Below are 27,306 nucleotides of genomic sequence, written 5' to 3'. Positions count from 1 at the left end.
TGCTATGCTTGCAGTTAGCCACTGATTCCTTCCAACTTGTTGTGTAAGCCTTTATGTCCAATGGCTGATGAGCACCGATACATTTTATCTAACATTTCTCTTCATTATTTCTCTTCATATGACAAGGATTAAAAATCATTTGCCAGTAGATTGTCGACTTGATTCATGATGATGACTGCTAGCTAAGATTTTGAAAGTATGATGTTGTTTGATCCGTATGATCAAAGCTACTGTAGATATAGCGTGATTTGACGTACTTTTATCTGTGTCCAATGACCTTGAGCCTTCTTGGATTGACACTTCTAATGTAACTCAATAGCAGAACTCAAGGGAATTGAATTTTCGAGCTCTACCCTTAGACTTGGCGGTGACGTAGTGTCCCCATGAGTGACAGAACACTAAGCCAATCACAGTGCAATGCTCCGTATCTTCTACTGGCTTGCCCCACTGCCACAGAAAGCACTGAGCAAGGCTGGAACATCTGCATTTTAGAGCTGCCTTACTCAAGAAAACAAAAAAGAGACCATGTTTGTTATGCAGCTTTATTAACTCAATGATTTTTTTTTTACATTGTTTGCAAACTGATATGTATTAATGCCAAAATAACAAGCAAAACAGGCTCTGCCCCACCTGCCCTGAATGACGGGTCAACCACCGTGTAAGCAGAAGTGTTTTTCTTTCTATTTCAGTTTTTTTTTACACTGACATTTAACCCTTTTCCTGATGTTTGCGTTAATAAAAATGGCCAAACTGACTGACATCCCTGATTTACAGGTATCATCAGATCTTTTGTGAGCTGACATTTTGGGAATGATGCAAACCAGTGCTGAAGACACAGAACCTCCGGCTCCAGGCTAAATATTCAACAGCTCAGAATTGGCTCGCCCATTTCTGAAGAATGGGATAATATACATTATTAAAAGTAATATATTCTTGCGCATTTATCCTGAGGAGAGCATGCATTTTTCACACACAAATGCAACACTGCAGGGAGAGGAGTGAGGGAAGGCCTATGGAATTGTATTTCCATATACAGTACCAGTCAAAAGTTTGGACATACCTACTCATTCCATGGTTTATCTTTATTTTTACTATTTTCTACATTGTAGAATAATAGTGAAGACATCAAAACTATGAAATAACACATATGGAATCATGTAGTAACCAAAAAAAGTGTTAAACAAATCTAAATATATTTTATATTTGAGGTTCTTCAAAGTAGTCACCCTTTGCCTTGATGACAGCTTTGCACACTCTTGGCATTCTCTCAACCAGCTTCATGAGGTAGTCACCTGGAACACATTTCAATTAACAGGTGTGCCTTGTTAAAAGTTAATTTGTGGAATTTCTTTCCTTCTTAATGAGTTTGAGCCAATCAGCTGTGTTGTGACAAGGTAGGGGTGGTATACAGAAGATAGCTTTATTTGGTAAAAGACCAAGTCCATATTATGGCAAGAACAGATCAAATAAGAGAAACGACAATCCATCATTACTTTAAGACATGAAGGTCAGTCAATCCGGAACATTTCAAGAACTGAAAGTTTCTTGAAGTGCAGTCGCAAAAACCATCAAATGCTATGATGAAACTGAAAAAGGAAGACCTAGAGTTACCTCTGCTGCAGAGGATACGTTCATTAGAATTAATTGCACCTCAGATTGCAACCCAAATAAATGCTTCACAGAGTTCAAGTAACAGACACATCTCAACATCAACTGTTCAGAGGAGACTGTGTGAATCAGGCATTCATGGTTGAATTGCTGCAAAGAAACCAATACTAAAGGACACCAATAAGAAGAGACTTGCTTGGGCCAAGAAACACGAGCAATGGACATTAGACCGGTAGAAATCTGTCTTTTGGTCTGGCCCAAATCTGAGATTTTTGGTTCTAAACGCTGTGTCTTTGTGAGACGCAGAGTAGATTAATGGATGATCTCCACATGTATGGTTCCCACCGTGAAGCATGGAGGAGGTGGTGTGATGGTGCTTTGCCGGTGACACTGTCTGTGATTTATTCAGAATTCAAGAAACACTTAACCAGCATGACTACCACAGCTTTCTGCTGCGATACGCCATCCCATCTGGTTTGCGCTTAGTGGGACAATTATTTGTTTTTCAACAGGACAATGACCCAAAACACACCTCCAGGCTGTGTAAGGGCTATTTGACAAAGAAAGAAAGTGATGGAGTGCTGCATCAGATGACCTGGTCTCCACAACCACCCGACCTCAACCCAATTGAGATGGTTTGGGATGAGTTGGCCTGCAGAGTGAAGGAAAAGTGCTCAGATAACAAGTGCTCAGCATATGTAGGAACTCCTTCAAGACTGTTGGAAAAGCATTCCTCATGAAGCTGGTTGAGAGAATGCCAAGAGTGTGCAAAGCTGTCAAGGCAAAGGGTGGCTACTTTGAAGAATGTAAAATATAAAACATTTTGATTAAACACTTTTTTTGGTTACTACATGATTCCATGTGTTATTTCATAGTTTATGTCTTCACTATTATTCTACAATGTAGAAAATAGTAAAAAAAAATAAATAAAAAATAAACTTGAATGAGTAGGTATCTCCAAACTTTTGACTGGTACTGTATATGACTCTTAAGGTTGCACTAGCTCCAAGCTACCTCAAGCTTTTCCAGCCATTGCAGCTACTGTAATAATAGCCACTGAAGAGAATAGAATCCCCCCTTCCAAAATTAAAAAGCATCCCATTTCCCCAGTCCATAGTAAATCCTTAGACAATGATGCTATAATCATGTAATCGATGTGCCGTTTAAAAAACATTTTAACCTATAATTTTTTTATGGGTTCACACTCAGTGACAGAACCTCAGTGGCCATTAACAGTCCAACCACTTCCAATATGTAGTATACTCCCCCTTTCTCCAAAGCCTAGTGTTACAAAACCAATAACTAGCCCGCTGATTTTGCTGCTCTCATTATGCCAAAGGCCTAGCTACATAGCCTGTAACCTGATTTGATGTGTGCTTAATGTGTGATGTAAGCGTTTGCGCTGAGGTGTTGGTCCAGGGCCAGCTCCTTCTTGACCTCTTGGTCAGCCAGTCCAAGCAGATTATTATTTGTTCAGATGAGGACGAAACATAAATATGTAAAAAAAAAAAAAAAAAGAAAACGGCATGTCCAAACTATAAGACTCAAAACCAAAAGGAAAGCCCTCATGGCCACCAAACAAACCAGCAGCCTCACGGCTCTACAAGCTGGCACTCTGACTGACGATCACCTTAATTGGCAGCATCTGATGCGCTTACATGTACTAGATCTACATTGAGATCCAGTACGTGCACTTAGAGATGTGAGCTGGGTTGATTGGGTTGTTAGCAGTTGGGTCATACTGAAATCGGATTAGCCTTTGATACTTAGGTCACTGTACTAAGCCTAGATAATATTTTGAGGAGCCAAATAGGCTCAGAGAAACGGAATGTTTGTGTTGGGTCTTTCTATGTCCCGCACTCCTCAATATTCTTTAACATTTTAATTTTATTATGCCAAGGTGTGTATCATATATATATATATATATATATATATACACATACATACATACATACATACACACACACACACACACACACACACACACATACATATATATATATATATATGATACACACCTTGGCATAATAAAATTAAAATATTACACTTCAGAGAAAAACTTTTTCTCTCTAAAGACCTTTCTCGCTTGTTTGCAACTGTACTTTATCTGAACGCAGTTGAGTCGAACCGCTTCCTTGCCTGCAGTACTTTAACTTGTGCACCAAAAAACAACAACTGAAACAAAGTGCTGGGTTTAGATTTTTTTATTTGACAATCTTAATTAAGAATAGGGGATTGGATATGGGAGTCTGGGGTCATACATGTACTCATGTAAATGTAGTAATTTCAACATGTTTGTAGAGGCCTCACTGTTCAATATTATAATTGCACTTCATAGTCATTGAGTCGGTTACTTATGTTGTTAACCAACATAAATCCTGACTAACTGGTTGAAGAAAATAAAAAGCAATTATCTTAGACAGTGCTGACAAAGAGATTCTTTATATAGCCATACTTCTCAGGCCATCAAATAAACCACTAATCAAATAAATACATCTAATCTTTAGAAAGAAAACATTGACAGAAAAGCAGTGAATGTATAATGAATGCCTGTTCTCCAGTGATTGTGAAAACAGGGACACCCATCCAGTGAACGCGACTAATTTGTAAATCAAATGGTCTTCCATGGAATTTGATAGTCATGCTTTCACAGTTCTCCTGTCACCGGGAAACTGAGGGACTCCTGCAGATTAAGGTAGTATTTTTGTCATTCAGACCTAAAGGATGAATGTCAACAAAAAGCTAAGAAAATAGCAAGATGTGAACAAATTAGATAATCAAATGGCACATCCTGTCCTCAATGTCTCAATGTTGTTTTGGGTAAAACCTAATTCTGTCATTCCAATAAATTAAATGATCAAACATGAATGGTGATGGCTTGGAGATATCTGGCCTGTGACATGCAGCCTAGCAACAGCCTGGTAACAGACAGTCAGTAATCAATCAAAGATCAGACAAAACATCAACAAAAACAAAAAAAGGTCAATCATTATATAAAATACATTATGCTCCATTAGCAGCCAACACAGGTTATGCCAAACAAAAATACAAACGACAAAATATATTCAAGTTTTTATTTTAAAATAACAGATCCCAGACACCTTTCCCCATGTCTAACCTATTCTTTGCCATTCTTACAGCAGTGCATTATAATCAGTGACCTTTATTGGTCAGTTAAGTGTAAGGGTTAAAGCATGACAGTCTTGAGCCCTGGAGCTGTGCCCTTGTATCCCCTAAGTATAAAATGTTCCAGTTTGGCACTTTGTAAAGGGCAATAGGAGGATTGCCTGCACGTCACCTTTTCCCCATACTTGAATCTACAACATTTTCAAATGGTTTAAAAATTTAACAATGGACAGATGGAAAAATAAGCCCCAAAACACAATTCTGACATAGTGCACAGCACTGGAATCTTCTGAGGAACTTCCAGAAGATGTGAACTGATATGATTGGTTAACAAACCCTCCGAAATGAAAACATTAAGATGTCAAATGAGATGACCCTTTAGGTCATGATTATCATTACCCTTTAAAGGTTTAAAACACTTGATCACATCCAAACCACATAGCCCTCTACCAATACAACCCACACACATACACACTAAATAAAAAGGTACTGTACATTTCTCATTCTGAGGTGGTCGCTTCAAAATGAAACGCTGCATCCATAGAGTTCCTGTTATACAGTATATTTCCTGTTATACAGTATACAGTGCTTTCAGAAAGTATTCAGACCCCTTGACTTTCACATTTTGTTGTTACAGCCTTATTCTAAAATTGATTAAAAAAATGTTTTCCCCTCATCAAGCTACACACAATACCCCATAATGACAAAGCAAAAACAGCTCTTTATAATGTTTAGCAAATGGGCCTCCCGAGTGGCGCAGCGGTCTAAGGTACTGCATTGCTGTGCTAGCTGCGTTACTACAGAGCCTGGTTCGATTCAGGGTTGTCGCAGCTGGCCGAGACCGGGAGACCCATGAGGCGATGCACAATTGGCCCAGCGTCGTCTGGGTTAGGGGAGGGTTTGGCTGGACGGGATGTCCTTGTCCCATCGCGCTCTCGCGACTCCTGTGGCTGGACGGGCGCATGCACGCTGACACGGTCGCCAGGTGTACAGTGTTTCCTCCGACACATTGGACACACATCCTTTGGCAGCGATTACAGCTTTGAGTCTTCTTGGGTATGACGCTAAAAGCTTGGAACACCTGTATTTGGTGAGTTTCACTCACTCTTCTCTGCAGACCCTCTCAAGCTCTGTCAGGTTGGATGGGGAGTGTTGCTGCACAGCTATTTTCAGGTCTCTCCAAAGATGTTCGATCGGGTTCAAGTCCAGGCTCTGGCTGGGCCACTCATGGACATTCAAAGACTTGTCCCGAAGCCACTCCTGCGTTGTCTTGGCTGTGTGCTCTGGAGCAGGTTTTCATCAAGGATCTCTGTACTTTGCTCCGTTCATTTTCCCCTCGTTCCTGTCCAGTCCCCCAGTCCCTGCCACTGAAAAACATCCCCCACGGCATGATGCTGCCACCACCATGCTTCACCATAGGGATGGTACCAGGTTTCCTCCAAACGTGACACTTGGTATTCAGGCCAAAGAGTTCAATCTTGGTTTCATCAGATCAGAGAATCTTGTTTCTCATGGTCAGAGTCCTTTAGGCAAACTCCAAGCGGGCTGTCATGTGCCTTTTACTGAGGAGTGGCTTCCGTCTGGCCAATCTACCCTAAAGGCCTGATTGGTGGAGTGCTGCAGAGATGGTTGTCCTTCTGGAAGTTTCTCCCATCTCCACAGAGGAACTCTAGAGCTGTCAGAGTGACCATCGGGTTCTTGGCCACCTCCCTGATCAAGGCCCTTCTCCTCCGATTGCTCAGTTTGGCCAGGCGGCCAGCTCTAGGAAGAGTCTTGGTGGTTCCAGACTTCTTCCATTTAAGAACAAAGGAGGCCACTGTGGTCTTGGGGACCTTCAATGCTGTAGGCATTTTTTGGTACCCTTCCCCAGATTGTGTGCCTCGACACAATCCTGTCTCAGAACTCTACGGACAATTACTTTGACCTCATGGCTTGTTTTCTTCTCTGACATGACCTGTCAATTGCAGGACCTTATATAGACAGGTGTGTGCCTTTCCAAATCAATTGAATTTACCACAGGTGGATTTACCACAATTTACTACAATCAAGTTGTAGAAACATCTGAAGGATGATCAATGGAAACAGGATGCACCTGAGCTCAATTTCGAGTCTCATACCAAAGGGTCTGAATACTTTGGAAACATTTAAAAAAATTTTTTCAAAAAGTAGCTAATTTAAAAAAAAACAATTTTAGAATAAGGCCGTAACGTAACAAAATTTGGAAAAAGTCAAGGGGTCTACATACTTTCCGAAGGCACTGTATGCCCTGTGTGGATATGTCCCGTCTTATCGGAACACAGGCAGCTGAATGTGGGTGTGCTGTAGGTTGTGGTCCAGTAGCTGGGGCATCCCCACCGCCTCATAGCCCCGTCCCAGCATGCGCTCCTTAATGCAGGGTGGGTGGATTTCACTGATCAGGCACTCCAGAGACTGCAGGCTGCTGCTCAAAACAGAGGCGTGGCACAGGCTGGTGCTGGGCAGCCCAAAACAGAGGCCCAGGCTTTGGTCTGTGGCATAGGCCTGGGGGTGAGGGTGGGGGTGGAGCTGGCGGTTGGGGTGATGGTTTGGATGAGGGTGGGAGAGCCCCATGTCTCTGGGCCGGACGATAGAGGAGCCAGGCACCAGCTCCTGAGGGTTGTAACAGTCGCTGTCCGGGGTGACCAGAACACTGTTCCAGGGAGGGGCGAAGTACTGGCCCACAGAGAACTCCCCATGCATGGCAGCACAGTTCAGAGGGGAGGAGCTAACCCGGTCCTGCCCTATCCCTGCTCCTGCCCCGTTAGTGCCTGCACTGAGGGGGTGAGGCCTATAGGAGAGCTGTGCCGAGCAGGCCAAAGGGAGACAAGTCTCTGGAGAGCGGCTGACCACGGCACCTCCCCCGCTGCCCATCCGAGCATTGTTGTATATCCTTAGCGCCCCCTGTTGATAGTGCTGCTGATGTTGTTTGTGCTGCCATGTGCTATAATCCACTCTGTCCAGGTAGCCAGCCTTGGCCATGTCTGCACTCTGGGTGGGCAGCACAGCCCCCGAATATGCCAGACTGCTCTGGGGTGCTATTCCCAGCGTAAAGCCAGAGTCTGAGCAGGCTACAGCGGCCACAGCCTGAAGGGAAGGGCTTGGCTGGGCCCCTCCCCCGTGCTGCAGGGCCTGGCTGTGGGTGTGTCTGTTTATCTGCCTCAGCAGGCTCTGGACGTCCAGGTCCGACTGAGGGGCCAGAGTCTGCCCTACCGGGGTGGGAATGACTGACACAGCCCCAATGATATTAGAGGGTACAGACACATTTGGCCCGTCATGAGGCTTGCAGGAGCCTATGCGGTAGCTCTTCTGCTGCCCGTGTCTGTTGTTACAGAAAAGGTTGTATGGTGCCGCTGCAGTTTGGGCGGGGGAATGTTTAGTCCTCTTGCCCTCAGAGTTTTTCAGCACGCCTTTGACCACGGAGACGGAGGCCTTTACAACACCCAGTAGGCCCTGGTAGCCTCCTGAGTAGGGACTGTAATGCTGGGTGCATGTGGTGTCCAGGCCGTTGACCGTCCTGTTCAGCTGTTTGTGCTGCGGCACTCTAATGTTGGATGGGAAGATCTTGATGGACAGGGGGCTGCTGGCCGTCTTCTGGGCAAAGGCATCCAGCTCTGCAGGGGATGGATACCGGGGGCCATTCATGGAGACCAGCTCACCTGCAACACAAACACAAACACACAAAGAAATGGTTATACTTCCATAAGAGTTCTCTCACACTATGTGCCTGGTTATAAAGTACAAGGACAGGCTTGATGATACTTGCCAGCTGGGACTAAAATAAAAACAATCAATTGACCTTTCCACAAAGGCTGTTCTGCAAAAACCCTCCTCGTGATAAATAATCAAACAAATAAACAAAGCATGTCAGAAGAGAGAACACAATGTCCAAGGAGCAGAGCTGAGACAAGACCAATAGACCAATAAAAACACACTTATTGTAATGTCTCCTCCATTTCCCTTTCACAATCTCCAGTTTCACCCCCCCTCGTCAGGAAGATGAACCGTCGACATCTGCATCTCTTATAAACTCATTTGGGGGAGGGAAACACCTACGGCACTGTTTGATCAGTGCTTTATAAAATTAATTTGGACTTATTTCAACCCAGAATCGGATTACCCTGGGAAATCAGGGAGTGGAGCAGGAGGCAGCGGGGGGAGAGAGAGAAAGCCAATTTTGTCGCAGCGGCTCAAGTGGGATTCATTTGGTGACATTTGGCCATGAAACTACCGTCGGATGTACCCGAGTTAAAAGCTGGAGCGGATGGGACTGGAAGTGAAGAAATTACAGCTGTGCTCATGTGTTTATATTGTTGGCCAATCTAAAACAGAAATGTAAAGCTGTTGCGGTTTCTCATACAGTCTGAGAGCCAATATCCTTGAAAAAAATCTGATGAGAAGAATCATGTTTTTATTCCTTGTAATTTCTCACTGTTACATCTTCAAATTTCACTGATACAAAAAACACTCATGTTTTACCATGTAGCCCTATATCCAACCATCTCCAATGTGACTTGAAGATGAAGATCGCTTTCAAATCTTCCAAGGCTGCCTACCTGTAAAGTAAAAATTCAGCTAGCCTCTTACAGACCTGTATTAACTGCAATGTAAAAGCCTGGAGCTTAAACTGTGAGAAGTCAGGGCACACTGAGAAAGCGCAATCTCCACAGGGAAGGCTATTGAATGGTCTACGGGAAAGCTGAGGGGACAAACCAAGATTGGATTTAAAACACCATTATTCAGGCAATTTCATGGCTGCTTAGCTCACAGCGACAAAGGAGACGCGCAAAAGGCGCTCCATTTAAAAGCAATAAATCACCTGACAGAAATTACCACCGCCCCTCTGAACGACACTTATGGAATTCCTGACATGAAAAGCAAGAGTGCTGAAATTAACCTACTCTATCGTCAGCGAAAATCACTGCCACAGCACACAGAACAAGGCATAGAGAGGCGACAAAGGGAGCGTGAAAAACAAAACACTTCATTTCGTTTTCAATAACAAAACCCATTTGAAGAGGCACTTCAGCCGTGCAAGGGAGAACTCACTTGTTGTGCCCGTTCGGAATTGATTGGGGAGTTAATTTCATTTCAGGCCCACAATGAGCCTCCAACTGTGAAAATGATTCAATCTACAAGATCCATCTCATAAAGGAAATACAATTGGGTGTTTAAAATGGAGGAAAGAGGAGAGGTGGAGTGTTTTATCCATTCAAGCATCTCCCAGTGGAGCCAAGGGAACAGAACAGAACAGAACAGCACCGCAGCAGTGCCAGCAGCAGCCAGAGTGAATTCCACAGAGAAATGCAACAGAGAAAAACACTAGTTATTTATGTATCACTATACACAAGTGGTAAAGAAAACAAGGACATCTGGGAGTGTTAAACAGATGCCTACTCAACCTCTAGACGTCTAAACAACCCTGTGATCCTGCATGAGCATCAAGTCTCTCATTAAGGTGAAAAAACTAATTCAGTAAGGAGAATACTTATTGAAGCGGTGGAGTTACTGCCTGGACTTGTCCAATATGAGCAGAGATTTTCTTTTTCCGTTGCAGAATGTTTTGATACAGTGTGCCACACTGAACAGGACCCTGGAGTGTATAAAGAATGAGCTGCCTTTAACTGCCTTCTGGTCAAAACAGGGCGAGAGTTCATGACCCTTCGACGGGTATAACTAGAATAGATTAGTGCTTTCATGTTCACCTGAAAGCGCTAATCTGCTCTACGTTAATGAGTTGACCTACTTCAGTGATATAATATCTATTATAAACCCAGTAGTTTGGGTCCTGGATGCTGACTGGCTGAAACAGCATTTCAGCCATGTGTAGGCTATGTCAGCAAATATACCACGGATATGACGCAAAGATACTTGTTCACTCTTCTATTTAGGTTGGTAACCAGTTTATAATGGCAATAAGGCACCTCAGGGGTTGTGGTATATGGCCAATATACCATGGCTAAGGGCTGCATCCAGGCACAACGCGAAGAACAGCACTTAGCCGTGGTATATTGGCCATATACAAACGTTTGTGGTCATACACACGTCCTTTAAAAACGCAGGTGCTGGGCTAATAAAGAATACTTGGGAAGAACAGGAAGCCCCGCACACTGTTTATGCTCCCAATTCACCGCTTTATGGACCACACACACACACACACACACACACACACACACACACACACACACACACACACACACACACACACACACCTCAAGACTTATTGGTTAATTACGGAAAACCACTTCAAGGCATCGTCAGCATCTTCCATCACAACACACCAGCATCAATCAGAAGTACTGTACCACACAAAGAGAGATCTATTCTGCTCCGAATCATTTCTCGCACCCAATTACCACAGCGAGATAAATATTGTGAAACCAATCACGGAGTGTCGTTGGTGCCATCCTTGTTTGGTATGGAGTCAATGTTTTGCCCTGATCCCTCCAGATTGGCTTGGTTTTCCGTAAACACTTCAAAACACTCTGAATGCTAACTCATCTTCAAAGGCCGTCTCGCTCCATAAATCCACAGATTACAGCCCTGTCAGCGGCACAAAGACGCAGTGTGGCCATGCCACCACAGTAACGGGCTCATGTGGCAACACACAGGCCTCTGCTGGTTTGAAAATCACCCGCTCAAATATTAAAGTCACTTATCAATTGAATACCATTGGCAGTGGCAAGAATGGCATATCACAGCAGTTAGGGTGGTTCAAATGAATGTGGAAACCTGGAATTATGTGGATTGCTGTGCTGCTGTGCACCAGGAACTGCCTCAGTGTGAACTCAGTGTTTCGGATCCGAAGAGAAGCTATGCCAGAGAGAGAGCTAAAGTCTATTCCTCTAGTTTCTCTAGAATTTCTCCATCCAGAATTAACCACAGGCACATTCTGGAAATCAAATGAACAATTTTCAGCAGCCTGATCCCATGTATCTGTATGTGAGGAGTTGTGTGTGTGTGTGTGTGTGTGTGTGTGTGTGTGTGTGTGTGTGTGTGTGTGTGTGTGTGTGTGTGTGTGTGTGTGTGTGTGTGTGTGTGTGTAGGCCTAATAGTTAAGGTTTACAATATGTCAAACATAAACTGTGAATGAAAAACAGACTGGTGAGATGATGTACACAGCGTTAAGTATTCTTCACCATGCCACAGTCTTTTGTAACCCTGCACCGAATCCACCCCCGTACAATCCCACACCACGCTTTCAGTCGCGGGAAGCTGGCTAATCTTTTTTCCCATGGTCAAGCTTAATGCAATACCCCACAGATCAGAGTGGAGACCTGGTTGTTTTGGAGCGGTTTGAGTTGATCACTGATTAACAGGCAAAACAAGCCCCTGAGCCAGGGCTAAAAGCTGCAGTTGGAGTGGCTCGTTGAATTTCCAGTTCTACAGAACTGCTCTTCTATCTCACAAAACACCAAGACCAACAAAATAACCTTCACATCTCCCTCCATTACAATGAACATGAAAACCAGTAGTGTAGTCCTATGCTTGGTGATTGTCCTTGTGCAACTATCACAAAAAGATCCTTAGCAGACAAATTTGGAAAAACAGGGCAAGAAGCCCAGAAGTCTAGGTTGCACGAAAGGTATTTGGTGTTAAATTCTTTTAAGATGAAAATGTTTGTTTGATAAACATGATTAATAGCTAATCCTCGCTGGGGACGCGCCACACTGCAGCACTCACGGAGGTTAATTAGTGCCGTTCTCAGAAATCACCAGCAAACACACAAAACACTCATTGCCAAACATCGTGTTACACACCAGTGTTTCACGATGGCAATCCAAAAATAATATCAACACCACTATACACTAACCGTACCTACCTGCCTTACACAGACTGTCCTTGACAACTAGGCAGATTAACACATTAAAAACCTAGGCCTCTGCGTTGCCATGACAACCTCTGGTACGAGCACAGTTGGCCCTAATAAGCCCACTCATTAGGGCCCATGTAATTAATTGACCCTGACTCCATTCAGCTCCTCGCGCCAAGGCACTGTAATTGACTACCCCCCCCTGCTGCTCAGGCAGCGCAAGGACGCTTCGTATCGACTATCTGGACCTGCCTCACGTCCCACACAATACAGCACAATACACTATACAGCTCCACATGGTTACTTTACTTTCCTTTCAATTTGACCGAGGCATACAGTAACTGTTGTGAATGAAAATGAAGTCAGAAACCTCATGCATGCATTCAATATCCATGAGGGGAGTGGGGATCTAGGGCGTCTTCTGGATCTTACAGTAGAGCATCTGAATGGTGTCTAGCTGTGCACAAGTCGGTGCCCTTATAAAGCAGAGGTATTGAGATGCAGCGCCTGCAGCGCTCTTCACCTCTGTATCCATATTAACATGCATTAATATTAATGGCGTCTGAGGTTAGCTGGGTCGAGGCTGAGGCCTCCTCACATAGATCTGGAGTGAGAGTAGAGAGAGGCTGGACAGAGCCCCTGTGTTCCAGTCCTCTGTGTGCAGACCTACATACTCAACTCCACTGAGGTTACAATTCCTGAGCTCCTGACCCTGGCAAACCAGAGGCTCATCAGCCCCAAGACACAGAACGAGAGAAAGACAAAGCTGAAGGCACTGACACACACACACACACACACACACACACACACACACACCACACACACACACACACACACACACACACACAGAGCCTAGCACTCCATTCAGTCTACCGCTCCCTCGCTCTCATTAGTTAGTCCTCTTCGTCCCGGGTGGGACATAAGGCCGCCCGCTCTCATACACACATGAAGAGAAACTGCACTCATTCAACCCATTAACATCCATCCCTCGCTTTCTCTCTCTCGCTCTCTGTAATCTCTTCATGAGGGGTGTTGGTCGTGGAACAGAATAACCTCAGTGGTGAACACTTAGTTATTTGTGCTTGAAGAGACTCAGGCGGGTAACTCTTTACGCGAGTGTCACTCCCCATTTGTCTCTGTGCCACTCTGCTCAGCAGCCCCGGGGAAAGCAGTGCGCCGCTCTAAAAGAGCCCTCCCGAAAGACAGGCCGGCAGCGTGGGAAAAAGCATTCCCGGCTCTGATCTGCCGTTCAGGCCAAGAGCAGAGCACTCATTAACTTTCATCACATAAACTGTCGCACTCAGTCACTCATACACACTTCCTCATATTTAAGAGATGGGTTGGCATTGTCAGGGATTCCTCTGTGAAACCAAACCACAGACATCCATTAGAATGGTTCGTCTATCTAAATCTGTAACCTCTGAATCCTCTGCGAAAGCTTTTCAACAAAAATCTGCGTGAAAACCACTCTTTCAACACAGAATCCCAATGGGAAAAACATCAACTCAAAAACCTTTTAGAGAACTATTCTGGGTCTAATCAAGTCCAACCAGCAGGCTCCAATCAGTAGAGCAGTTTGTTTCATATGGATGTGCTTGAAATGTCAGGTTAGTGCTGGAGGGAAGGGGGGGATGGATGCTGCTCCACACAGACACCACTGGCATCCCCCCCCCCCGATAGCATATGAACACGTCAGAAGCAGTGACAAAAAAAGCTGTAAAACTAACATTTTCTCAGCCTCATTGCAAAATGTGTAGAATTGTAGGAAATTAGCTGTTTTGTAGTACGCCACTGACACTGACACACACACACACACACACACACACACACACACACACACACACACACACACACACACACACACACACACACACACACACACACACACAGAGCTCCAGGAGGGAGGAATGATTCCTGCAGGTAAACAGGATGTGAAAGGCGCCCGTGGTTCTGCCTGAGGCAAACTAGGTCCTTCTGTTCCAGCATTTAGCAGACAAGTGCTCTACTGATTCCCAATTAATATTTAATAATGAGACAAAAAGGGGTGTTTCACCCCGGGAGAGAGATGAGGGACATGGGGATATGAGATAGGGAAGAGAGACTGCTAGTCTCCCAGAGAGCATTAGTGAAAGGTTTCAATGTGAAGGAAAGCTGGGGGACACACAGGATTTGTTTTCATGGCCCAAATCTGACAAGTGAAGCTAGAGAAATACAATATACATTACAAATCCATCAGCTTGCATTTAGTCCGAATGTCTCCACACAATTACTCATCGGCCTAGAGGTTAATCACTCAGACAATTTATGCATTTTTCATAGGCAATTTATATCACCAAAAAAAAAATGGAATATGTTATTACGTTAGCTATGCGGGGATAGGCACGGCGTGATATGCGGTTTCCCATAAATTCATGTCATAAACTTCCACAGAAATCTGACAGAGCAGTATAAAACACAGTGATTAAACATTATCTCTGAATTGAATCATGGAAATATGATACGTAAACTCATAATGCCCTGTGCTGGTTTCATCAGCCGACAACATATACTCTCATTAAATCTGATAATAATGTGCACTGGCAGTGGGAATAATAAACACGGTCTTTTGAAATCTCTGTTTATGACATGGATAACATGGCTCGCAATCACTTATCAACTGATTAACACATGTGCTTGAGCAAGCATTTTCTTTGATCCAAGTTCAAAAGGAAGATCCTCAATTGGTTAGGGAATGAGGTCATCTCTAGCTTATGTTACATAGGGGAGAGCGGGGTAAGTTGAGCCAAAGGGTTAGTTGAGCCATCCTTTGTTTGTAGGAAACAATACACAAAATGAATCATGTGACCAAATATTTAGGAAGAGGTCATTTCATGGAGACTATGAAGGAAGACATGGGAAAAGTGGTAAACAAACGGATTTTCACAAAGTCAAATGAATTTGATGTGTTATAGGTTTCATGACGCTTGTAACTAAACCGAAGTAGATCGTTTTATTCATCAGTTGGGGTCTCTCTAAGCTACAATATGAGGTCCTAAACCTAGCATGAGTGCATCCTTGTAGCTGTCAATGAAGACAACGAACATGTAACTGTGCGAAAGACAGGCTATGATAGAGTAGCAGAGTCACACAAGGTCTTATCTGATTACATGGAGTCTGAATTTGCTAAACATATTAAGAATCTTGCGGACCATTTTAATGAACTTAGTAGCCTCAAATGCAGAAAACTTGCTTACGAATTGGCATATCAAAACAAAAGCCCTGTTCCAGAAATAAGGGTAAGTGATATTGAACAGAGAAGTCTGAATGAAGGCATACAGTAAAGATAGGAATCATGCATCAACACACATGGAATCATGTAGCAACCCCAAAAAATGTTAAACAATTATATTTTATATTTGAGAATCTTCAAAGTAGCCACCCTTTGCCTCGATGACAGCTTTGCACACTCTTGGCATTCTCTCAACCAGCTGGAATGCATTTCAACTAACAGGTGTGGCTTGTTAAAAGTTAATTTGTGGAATTTCTTTCCTTCTTAATGCGTTTGAGCCAATCAGTTGTGTTGTGACAAGGTAGGGTGGTAACAGAAGATAGCCCTATTTGGTAAAAGACCAAGTCCATATTACGGCAAGAACAGATCAAATAAGCAAAGAGAAATGGCAGTCCATCATTACTTTAAGACATGAAGGCCAGTCAAACCGGAACATTTCAAGAAATTTGAACGTTTCTTCAAGTGCAGTCGCAAAAATCATCAAGCGCTATGATGAAACTGGCTCTCATGAGGACCGCCACAGGAAAGGAAGACCCAGAGTTACCTCTGCTGCAAAGGATAAGTTCATTAGAGTTACCAGCCTCAGAAATTGCAGCCCAAATAAATGCGTCCCAGAGTTCAAGTAAAAAGACACATCTCAATATCAACTGTTCAGAGACTGCGTGAATCAGGCCTTCATGGTCAAATTGTTGCAAAGAAACCACTACTAAAGGGCACCAATAAGAAGAAGAGACTTGTTTGGGCCAAGAAACATGAGCAATGGACATTAGACTGATGGAAATCTGTCCTTTGATCTGATGAGTCCAAATTTGAGATTTTTGGTTCCAACCGCGTGTTTTTGTGAAACGCAGAGTAGGTGAACACATGATCTCCGCATGTGTGGTTCCCACCGTGAAGCATGGTGGTGGTGTGATGGTGCTTTGCTGGTGACACTGTCAGTGATTTATTTAGAATTCAAGGCACACTTAACCAGCATGGCTACCACAGCATTCTGATGCGATAGTCCAACTAACTGCAAACCAGATGGGATGGCGTATCATTTGTTTTTTAACAGGACAATGACCTAACACACCTCCAGGCTGTGTAAGGGCTATTTGACCAAGAAAGAGAGTGATGGAGTGCTGCATCAGATGACCTGGCCTCCACAATCACCCGACCTCAACCCAATTGAGATTGTTCGGGATGAGTTGGACCGCCGAGTGAAGGAAAAGCAGCCAACAAGTGCTCAGCATATGTGGGAACTCCTTGAAGACTGTTGGAAAAGCATTCCAGGTGACTACCTCATGAAGCTGGTTGAGAGAATGCCAAGAGTGTGCAAAGCTGTCATCAAGTCAAAGGGTGGCTACTTGGAAGAATCTCAAATATTTTTTGGTTACTACATGATTCCATATGTGTTATTTCATAGTTTTGATGTCTCCACTATTATTCTACAATGTAGAAAATAGTAAAACTAAACAAAAACCCTTGAATGAATAGGTGTGTCCAAACTTTTGACTGGTACTGTATTTGTTAGAAAGAATAATATATTTTCCTTGACGTAGTGATGCTGAATGTAAAAAAAAACTCAACATACCCCACTCTCCCCTATGTCATTTAGGTCTCAGAGCGAGAGTGGCCATGACAACAGGGTTTTCTTTGACCGCGTGCCAGCCACATAATGCAGCAAAAAGCTGCATAAATAGCAGAGAACACCGGAATAATAAACTGTAAGCACTGTGTGTTTAGAGTTAAAATGGCAGAGCGTGCAAGTATGTGTGAAAGAGGCATACAATAAGGTAAGAAGTGTAAAATAGTTATATTGGCAAAAGTTCAGGGCTGACTAGGACAAGGTGGGGGGGGGGGGGGGGGGGGTGCTAGTATGCCCTTGGCAGGGCAAACTCTCATCATCAGCAACAACAACAACAACCGAGCCAGCCAACATAACAGCGTTCCGCTCCATCATTGATCAGTGCTCTTAAGAATGAAATGAAAGAGTGCAAGATGACTACCTGTGATAAGACCCAGAGGATCCACACAGATCTGAGTGGGAGATATCAACCCTGCATGGTTCTCTTCTGCAGGCCAGACAGCCAGGCAGGCAGCGGTAGATAGGCCAAGGTGAACTTGCCCTTCCTCACCACAGAACAGCCCTGTGGTCTCCTGCTCCGTAGCCCCGCAGGCAGGACTCCACACCTCCGATGCAGCATAGAGACGAGCGGCGTAATTGAAGCCAATCAACTCCATCAGATGGAGGCTCATTGGTACAAATGGTTGCTACAGGAGAGTCTGGTTTACCCGGGTGCAACGCTCTACTTCTCTGAACTAAACTACAGTTGTGTGTGTAAAGTGAAACTTTACTTTCCCCCTAAAAATCTTATACAGGGCTTTCTTTCTCGAAATCCGACTACACAGAGATACAAACACAGCGCCACAAATGAAACAAAATGGGTCTCTGTAGTGAAATGTAGAGTCAGAGGCTGTTGTCAAAAGGAGATGATTGTGGACTACAGGAAAAGGAGGACCGAGCACGCACCCATTCTCATCGACGGGGTTGTAGTGGAACAGGTTGAGAGCTTCAAGTTCCTTGGTGTCCACATCACCATCAAACTATCATGGTCCAAACACACTAAGAGTCGTGAAGAGGGCACGACAAAGCCTATTCCCCCTCAGGAGACTGAAAAGATTTGGCACGGGTCTTCAGATCCTCAAAAGGTTCTACAGCTGCACCATCGAGAGCATCCTGACTGGTTGCGTCACTGCCTGGTATGGCAACTGCTCGGCCTCCAACCGCAAGGCACTACAGAGGGTAGTGCGTACGGCCCAGTACATCACTGGGGCCAAGCTTCCTGCCATCCAGGACCTCTATATCAGGCGGTGTCAGAGAAAAGCCCTAAAAATTGTCATTGTTATTTTCTATTTTTCATTAACACTTTTTTTTAAAGCATTGTTGGTTAAGGGCTTGTAAGTAAGCATTTCACTAAGGTCTACCTACACCTGTTGTATTTGGCGCATGTGACAAATACACATTTGATTTGATTTGTCCTGTGCTGCTGAGAGCAGAGACACGGGGACTCACTTTTTCGTGTGCTGGGCTGCTGCTGCGGCGGAGCATCCAGGATCTTGGGGGTGCATACCAGACGCTGAGATGAGAGGTTCTGCTGCCGTCTCTGTAGGCAGGCTAACATGGCTGCTGCTTTTCTGGGGTTCTACAGCCGCTCGGACCTTGGGGGATCCTGAGAGAGACAGAGAGAAAAAAAAACACATCAGTTAGACTTTTGATCATGTATTAAATTATAAGCAGCTGGCAGCTGAACTGAATGCAAAACCTTTTATCCAATCTTAAGTCAAAGCCCTGAAAGCAAACTGCTACCCATGCTGATGGATGTTTTGCCCCTCAGGAGTTTCCTGTGCTCGCTCTCTTTCCTTTTAAGCCCTAAATTTAAAAAAAAAAAAAATCCCACTCGGGTCTGTAACACCATATTCAAACTCAGCAACCCCCCCTTCGAACTACAGAGGCTACACATCTAAGAATGTAATATCACTTAACATCAAGTCAACTTCCCCCACTCTGCTCAGATGCTATGATGGGTCTTTTCTGTTCTCCATCTTACTCTGTTGCAAATAACACAGCGCATTTACAAGGCCTGTTGTTGCTGTCGGCTGTATCCTTTACCCAGTCACTAGCCTGGAGCTCAGGAAGTCTAAAATGTCTATGAATTGATGCTGATCTAGATCAGGAGTGAAAAGCCAAAAGTAGCCCTTTCCCCCAAATGGCTTCAGCACACACAAGGATACACTCCCCTCCATATGTACAGTGCCTTCAGAAAGTATTCAAACCCCTTTACTTTTTCCACATTTTGTTGTTAGCCTACAGCCTGGATTTAAAATGTATTACATTGAGAGTGTCCATGATCTACACACAATACCCCATAATGTCAAAGTGGAATTTTGTTTGTAGAACATTTTAGAAATTAATCAAAAATGTAAATGGCTTAAGTCAATAAGTACTCAACCCCTTTGTTATGGCAAGCCTAAATAAGTTCAGGAATATAAATGTGCGTAAAAAATTGCATAATAAGTTGAATGGACTCATTTTGTGTTCATTAATAGTAGTTAAATGATTTTTGAATGACTGTATCTCACACATACAATGATCTGTAAGGTCCCTCAAATTGAGTAGTGAATTTCAAGCACTGATTCAACCACAAAGACAAGTGAGGATGTGTACAAATAAAAAAAGCAGACACTGAATTTCCCTTTGAGCATGGTGAAGTTATTAATTATACTGTGGATGGTGTATCAATACACCCAGTCACTACAAAGATACAGGTGTCCTTCCTAACTCAGTTGCCGGAGGGGAAGGAAACTGCTTAGGGATTTCACCATGAGGACAATGGTGATTTTAAAACAGTTACAGAGTTTAATGGCTGTGATATCAGAAAACTGAGGATGGATCAACAACATTGTAGTTACTCCACAATACTCACCTAAATGACAGAGTGAAAAGAAAGAAGCCTGTACAAAATAAAAAAATATTCCAAAACACACATTCTGTTTGCAACAAGGAACTTAAGTAATACTGTAGAAAATGTGGCAAAGAAAGTACATTTTTGTCCTAAATACAAAGCATTGTTTGGGGCAAATCCAACACATCACCGAGTACCACTTCATATTTTCAGGAATGGTGGTGGCTGCATCATGCTATTAGTATTCTTATCATCGGCAAGGACTAGGGAGTTTTCTTTGTAAAAAAAATGTAAATATAAATGTAATACAGCCATAAGCACAGGCAAAATCCTAGAGGAAAAGCTGGTTCAGTCAGCTTTCCAACAGACACAGAGAAAATTCAACTTTCAGCCAGACAATAACCTAAAACACAAGGCCAAATCTACACTGGAGTTGCTTACCAAGATGACATTGAATGTTTCTGAGTGGCCTAGTTAAAAAGATTTGACTTAAATCTATGCCAAGACTTGAAAATGGTCATCTAGCACTACCTAGCATAGTGGTTAGAGCGTTGGGCCAGTAACCGAAAGGTTGCTAGATCGAATCCCCGAGCTGACATGGTAAACAGCTGTCGTTCTGCCCCTGAACAAGGCAGTTAATCCACTGTTCCCTGTTAGGTCGTCATTGTAAATAAGCATTTTTTCTTAACTGACTTGCCTAGTTAAATAAAGAAAATAAAGTCAACTTGATAGCGCTTGAAGAACTTTCAAAAGAATAATTGCCAAATATTGTACAATCCAGGTGTGCAAAGACTTACCCAAAAATACTCTGTAATCGCCATCAAAGGTGCTTCTGCAAAGTATTGACTCAGGGGTGTGAATACTTATGTAAATTAGATATCTGTATTTATTTTTCAATACATTTGCAAAAATGTCTAAAAACATGTTTTCAATGTCATTATGGGGTGAGAAAACAATATAATCAATTTTGAATTCAGGCTATAACAGCCAAATGTGTAATAAGTCAAGGAGTATGAATACTTTCTGAAGGCACTACAGAAGCAAAAAATATTTGGCTCTATGCCCCAGAATTTGAGATTTGAGGTAGAATGTTCCATATTAGGCAACAGTACAGAATGTTGAGGGCATTTTCTTACATATCGGTTTTACCGTTTAGAAATGAAAGCACTTACGACCTCTTCAAATGGAGGGGGGGGATAAAACTTAAGTGCTTGGACAAATTAACTTAGTGTATTAAAGTAGTCAAAATGTAGTATTTTGTCCCATATTCCTAGCACTCTGACTACATCAAGCTTGTAACTACAAACTTGTTGGATGCATTTGGCGGTTTGTTTTGGTTGTTCTGGATTGTGCCATTTTGTAGTAATTTCTATTGTAAGTAAGAAAGATGTTCTGAACACTTCTACATCTATGTGGATGCTACCATGATTATAGATAATCATGAATTCAAATCGTGCGTAATGATGAGATGGTTACAGAGGCACAGTGATCACACCCACAAAGAAACACTAACCTCCCCCGTTATTGGTCAATGTGAGAGGTGTAGCCTCTAAACAGCATCTCACTCATCAATATTCATGATTCATTCACGGCATTATCAGGATTAACTTAGAAGTGTTCAGAAACATCTTATCTACTCACTTAGAAAGAAACTTACTTCATTCACTATTCAGTTACTATTAGGCAAAAACACAACTGCAAATGCATCCAACGAGATTCTCGCCACACAAGCATGAGGGTCATTGCGTGCAAAGAATATGGGACCAAATATTGAACTTTTAACTGCTTTGATACACTAATAATGAATTTGTCCAAATACTTCTTCACATGGGGTGGGGACTAGTTGAATAAAGTGCTATCATTTCTAAATGGTAAAACAGAATGAAAATACCTTCAAATAAAAAGGTGAAATATTTTATCTCAAATCCAAAATATTTGAGCCAAATTCACAAATTTAGCTTCATTGTCTAAATACATATGAAGGGGAGTGTAGGTGTGTTTGTGTATGATTGAGAAGTGTTTTACCCCAGTATCTTTGATTGTAGTTATCATTCTGAATACTAGACTTAAGCAGAGTACTATATTCTACTCTCTATAGATAGGTGCATAGGCCTATATACCGGCAACAACATCTAAAAATGGTACTGTATGGTCAGCAAATATTTTACTTCTATCCAAAAAACAGCACCCCTGAAGTTTCAATTCAAGTGAATGTCTTGCACACAGCTGTCTCAGAGCGGCTTCATTTCTTTATTCTTCCCGTCTTCCTCTTTTCTTTTACAATTCTTTGGCTTGTTTTCATTTCTCCCTCAATGTCCACAGGCCAGCTTAAGTGAGTCAGCCACAGGATAGAGAGCTCAGTGACTGGCTACAGAAACATGATTACCTCCACCCCAAAAGAAAGGAGGAACAGAGTGGCTTTCATTCTAGTCAGGTGCCTGAAGAGACCCCCCCCCACCTGCCTCTCCTCTCACAATGTGACAGCCCCACTTCAAACCACCCAGCACAGCCTCTTTCTCTCGCTCTCTCATCTGATCACACACAGCTGACAAGCTAAAAGCCTCTCTATGGTCAGACTCCATTTTGAAAAGAATACCAATTTCACAACAACCCTTCCATTACCACGCATTTGTCAAAAGAGGGTTGAGGAGAAAAGGCACAGAGAAAGAGAAATCTCCAGGGAATGCCTCCACTACTTTACTGTCGAAAAATGAAAGAGACGGGTATCAGAATAACTTCCATTACTCTCCCAATTTTCTCCTGATTAAAAATGCATCAAGGCAGGCATTATTCACAGAGAGAGGCCGCTGCTTTATTTAAGCAAAATTAAAAAAGGAAGCAAGAAAAAGGAAATGGCATGCATAACTGGCAGAATGTTGTTTTCATCCCATCAAAATGTAAAAGTAAAATAAACAGTTATTTTAGGGCTCTAAAAGTACTTTTGCATTCTCAATTAGACTGCCTTTAAAAAGGACAGAGTACAGACAGATCAAAAAGTGAGTTCAGAGAGTACCAGCGCCATTGAGATAAAGGGCTCCTTCTATTGCCTGTCAGACCTTTTTTTTCCCAGCTCCTACTCGCTCAGTGATATCCCCATCAGTTCTCATTACTTTAGATGAGATGCATAAAAAAATAAAATACATGAAACTCAACAGCTCATATTGCTAAAACTGTAACTAAAACCCAAGATATCTGAAGTTAATTGTCTCTGCTAACTGTCAATCACTCAGCCATCTGCCAGCATAAAGACAACTGTCAAGGTACAATGATAGATTCATCGACACAGCTCTACTCAAGCCTTATGACTATGACCCAATTGGGATTTCAAGCATGGCAATGGTCATCTAGCCAATTCCCCACCTGCTTTATTTTTTTCCTTAGCATTGCCGACATTCACAAAACCTCAAACAACTGCTGAGTGCTGACCAGATTTTTCTCAAATGAACCATGCAGTTTAACACCAGCTAATATGTACCTCAGCTCCTGATTTGACTTAAAAACCTCAGCTTAATCCCATAAATCTACTCAGCTCCTCCTCTTCTTCTCCCAACCAATCGCCTGGGAGCTTTATGCTCCCTATTCTTTTGTCTGCAAGGTCTCCACAGTGATGGATAAAAAAATAAATAATAATAAAAAAATTTAAAAAATGGGACAAAGTTTGAGTGGCAAGGACAGTAAATCCTTGCCACTTTGGGGTGACATCAGTGGCTGCGATAAGAGGCGTTATCAGGCGTGATGCAGGTCCGCTGAGGGTATGCCACATTGATAAGACCCCTGGCTCTGCACTCCATCTTTTGTCTCCCAAGGTTTCCCCTGATAAGGACGTTTTGGCAGACAAATTGGCCGCTCCATCAATGATGGGCTAAGGGCTAGTTTTTTTTTGTGGGGGGTGGGTCTGCAGGAATGGCATTGGAAAATAAAATGTCTCATTTTACAAGTTATTGCCTTTTGTCCTGGGCTCAGGAAGAAAGAGGATTGTTTATTGGAAGATAACAAGGTCACTTTGAGAGGGAGAAGGGTAGTGATGGGGAGCTAGATGGCTGTCATGGTTTAAATGAACAGAGGTCTAAAAATGATCCTCTTATATTCTTACTGGATCCAGATGGTCCCCCAAGGACATGTAGTCTATCCTTCAGAGTAGCCTACCCTCGAGAGAGCAATTGATAAGAGATATCAGGTTTATGTGCCTTATCTAGAAAGTTTGCCTTAGATTTACTGAAATCATTTGTCAGGCTGAAAATGTCTTACACCAGGCAAAAATATTTTCCGTTTTCAGAATCACACAGTTAAAGTGACTTAGCCTAATAGTTTGTTTGTCAGACAGTAAACACATCAATTAGGATTATGAGCCAGGAATATTCCTCAAAATTAGTTTGTTTATCTAAACACCAGACAATTGTCCTTTCGGTCAAGCCATGGCTGTTTATCTAGGAACCTGGCAGAAAAGAGTTTCCTCCTCAGCTTCCTCCCTGATTTCTGCATCTATCAACAGTATGAGAGTCAGTTAGCGACTGATGAAGAGTGGGTTGACTTGGTGGCTGGCTGTCATTTGTGAAACACCCCAATGGATGAGGTCAGCGCTTGACTTGTACTGAAAAAGGTTCCAGTACTGTTTATTTAGGTGCAGGAACTCAACAATGGCTTTGACCTAATATTCACATATGAAATTCAGCACCCTGGTTCGGCTTCCTGAAGTGTTTGTGAGAATTCTACAGAATAAGTTTTGCTTTCACAAGATCTTAACATAACCGTTTCAGGTTGCGGTTAGCAAGATGCACATTATGTTAGCGAGCTAGCATGTTTACAACAGGCAAAAAAGGTTCCACGCCACTCATGCTGCCGTATCACACTACCTTCTGGTCTTGGATCCGCTACTCCCGCAGGTCCAGGATTAGTTTCAGCCAGAGTTCGTTTGCATTTCACACATGCTTCATTGAACAGATCAGGGTACCAAATGCTCCAGGATCATAAAAGAATATGTGAAAGCGCCCTAAGAGGTGCAGGAACTCAAGCAGTAGATCATTTGAGGTGCCAGTACTTACTCTGTTGCATTAAGAAAGCTGGCTATGCATTGACACTGGAAGAAGAATATTGATGTATGATCTCATACGGATTAACCTTGGAGTGTCGAAGACTATGGTTTGGACAATTAATGGAAACATTTAATGAAAAATAGTGCAAGATAAATGTAAGAATCTTTCCCTCAAACAAGAACGTGTTGAAATAAACAACCTCAGAAAGTGTGAAAGGCCATTCAGATTTTTTACTTTAAAATGTATGCCAAACAAAAAACATTGATTTCCAAGGTTAACAAACCATACAACTCCATGCACAAGGACTACTTAGAACAATTTACAGAAAACATTTCACAAAAACACATTCACTAAAAGAACTGCGTAGATGCAAAGTTTGTAACAGAATTACAGTAAAATCTCCCTCAGTTTTTTTATGCTTTCATGTTTTCCCAAAGCTCTTAAATATCTGCTCCGAATTAAAGATGCAAATATGTCTGCGGAAAGAATGGGGTGTCAGCAATGACATTACATGACACCTTGAGTTTGAAAAAAAAAATTGTTATTGAACTACAGTAAGTGAAGTGGATTTACACCCGGTAACAGAATTACGGTAACGGAATTTGGTGCAGAATTATATATCATGGGTCCCTGATCTGTACTACACAGAAATGTATAATTATGGATATAAATGCCATTCTCTTCATGGTGACGTATGCTATGCACAAAGTTAGACATATGCAAGAGCATAATTTGCATATATACAGTGCCTTGCGAAAGTTTTCGGCCCCCTTGAACTTTGACCTTTTGCCACATTTCAGGCTTCAAACATAAAGATATAAAACTAATTTTTTGTGAAGAATCAACAACAAGTGGGACACAATTATGAAGTGGAACGAAATTTATTGGATATTTCAAACTTTTTAACAAATAAAAAACTGAATAATTGGCCGTGCAAAATTATTCAGCCCCCTTAAGTTAATACTTTGTAGCGCCACCTTTTGCTGCGATTACAGCTGTAAGTCGCTTGGGGTATGCCTCTATCAGTTTTGCACATCGAGAGACTGAAATTTTTGCCCATTCCTCCTTGCAAAACAGCTCGAGCTCAGTGAGGTTGGATGGAGAGCGTTTGAACAGCAGTTTTCAGTTCTTTCCACAGATTCTCGATTGGATTCAGGTCTGGACTTTGACTTGGCCATTCTAACACCTGGATATGTTTATTTGTGAACCATTCCATTGTAGATTTTGCTTTATGTTTTGGATCATTGTCTTGTTGGAAGACAAATCTCCGTCCCAGTCTCAGGTCTTTTGCAGACTCCATCAGGTTTTCTTCCAGAATGGTCCTGTATTTGGCTTCATCCATCTTCCCATCAATTGTAACCATCTTCCCTGCCCCTGCTGAAGAAAAGCAGGCCCAAACCATGATGCTGCCACCACCATGTTTGACAATGGGGATGGTGTGTTCAGGGTGATGAGCTGTGTTGCTTTTACGCTAAACATAACGTTTTGCATTGTTGCCAAAAAGTTCGATTTTGGTTTCATCTGATCAGAGCACCTTCTTCCACATGTTTGGTGTATCTCCCAGGTGGCTAGTGGCAAACTTTAAACAACACTTTTTATGGATATCTTTAAGAAATGGCTCTCTTCTTGCCACTCTTCCATAAAGGCCAGATTTGTGCAGTATACGACTGATTGTCCATAGGACAACAGTCTCCCACCTCAGCTGTAGATCTCTGCAGTTCATCCAGAGTGATCATGGGCCTCTTGGCTGCATCTCTGATCATTCTTCTCCTTGTATGAGCTGAAAGTTTAGAGGGACGGCCGGGTCTTCGTAGATTTGCAGTGGTCTGATACTCCTTCCATTTCAATATTATCGCTTGCACAGTGCTCCTTGGGATGTTTAAAGCTTGGGAAATATTTTTGTATCCAAATCCGGCTTTAAACTTCTCCACAACAGTATCTCGGACCTGCCTGGTGTGTTCCTTGTTCTTCATGATGCTCTCTGTGCTTTAAACGGAC

The 27,306-nt window shown here is 42.7% G+C and overlaps 1 protein-coding gene across 2 annotated transcripts in view; it reads right to left on the bottom strand.

The window, feature by feature from the left end:
• Window positions 1-3,796: 3,796 nt before the first annotated feature.
• The window catches only part of LOC106564165 (protein FAM222A), a 40,989-nt gene continuing 17,479 nt past the window's right edge, over window positions 3,797-27,306 (bottom strand). For both annotated transcript variants that reach the window (XM_014130195.3, XM_014130205.3), the window contains exons 2-3: window positions 18,886-19,042; window positions 3,797-8,408 (exon numbers count right to left, since the gene is read on the bottom strand). In XM_014130195.3, the coding sequence (XP_013985670.1) occupies window positions 7,021-8,408; window positions 18,886-18,994 (1,497 nt within the window). In that variant the 5' untranslated portion in view covers window positions 18,995-19,042 and the 3' untranslated portion in view covers window positions 3,797-7,020. The remainder of the gene's footprint in view (window positions 8,409-18,885; window positions 19,043-27,306) is intronic.

The sequence above is a fragment of the Salmo salar genome, chromosome 01 (genome assembly GCF_965601325.2).
Source record: "Salmo salar chromosome 01, fSalSal1, whole genome shotgun sequence".
Lineage (NCBI taxonomy): Eukaryota > Metazoa > Chordata > Actinopteri > Salmoniformes > Salmonidae > Salmo > Salmo salar.
This window is presented reverse-complemented; position numbering and strand designations above follow the sequence as displayed.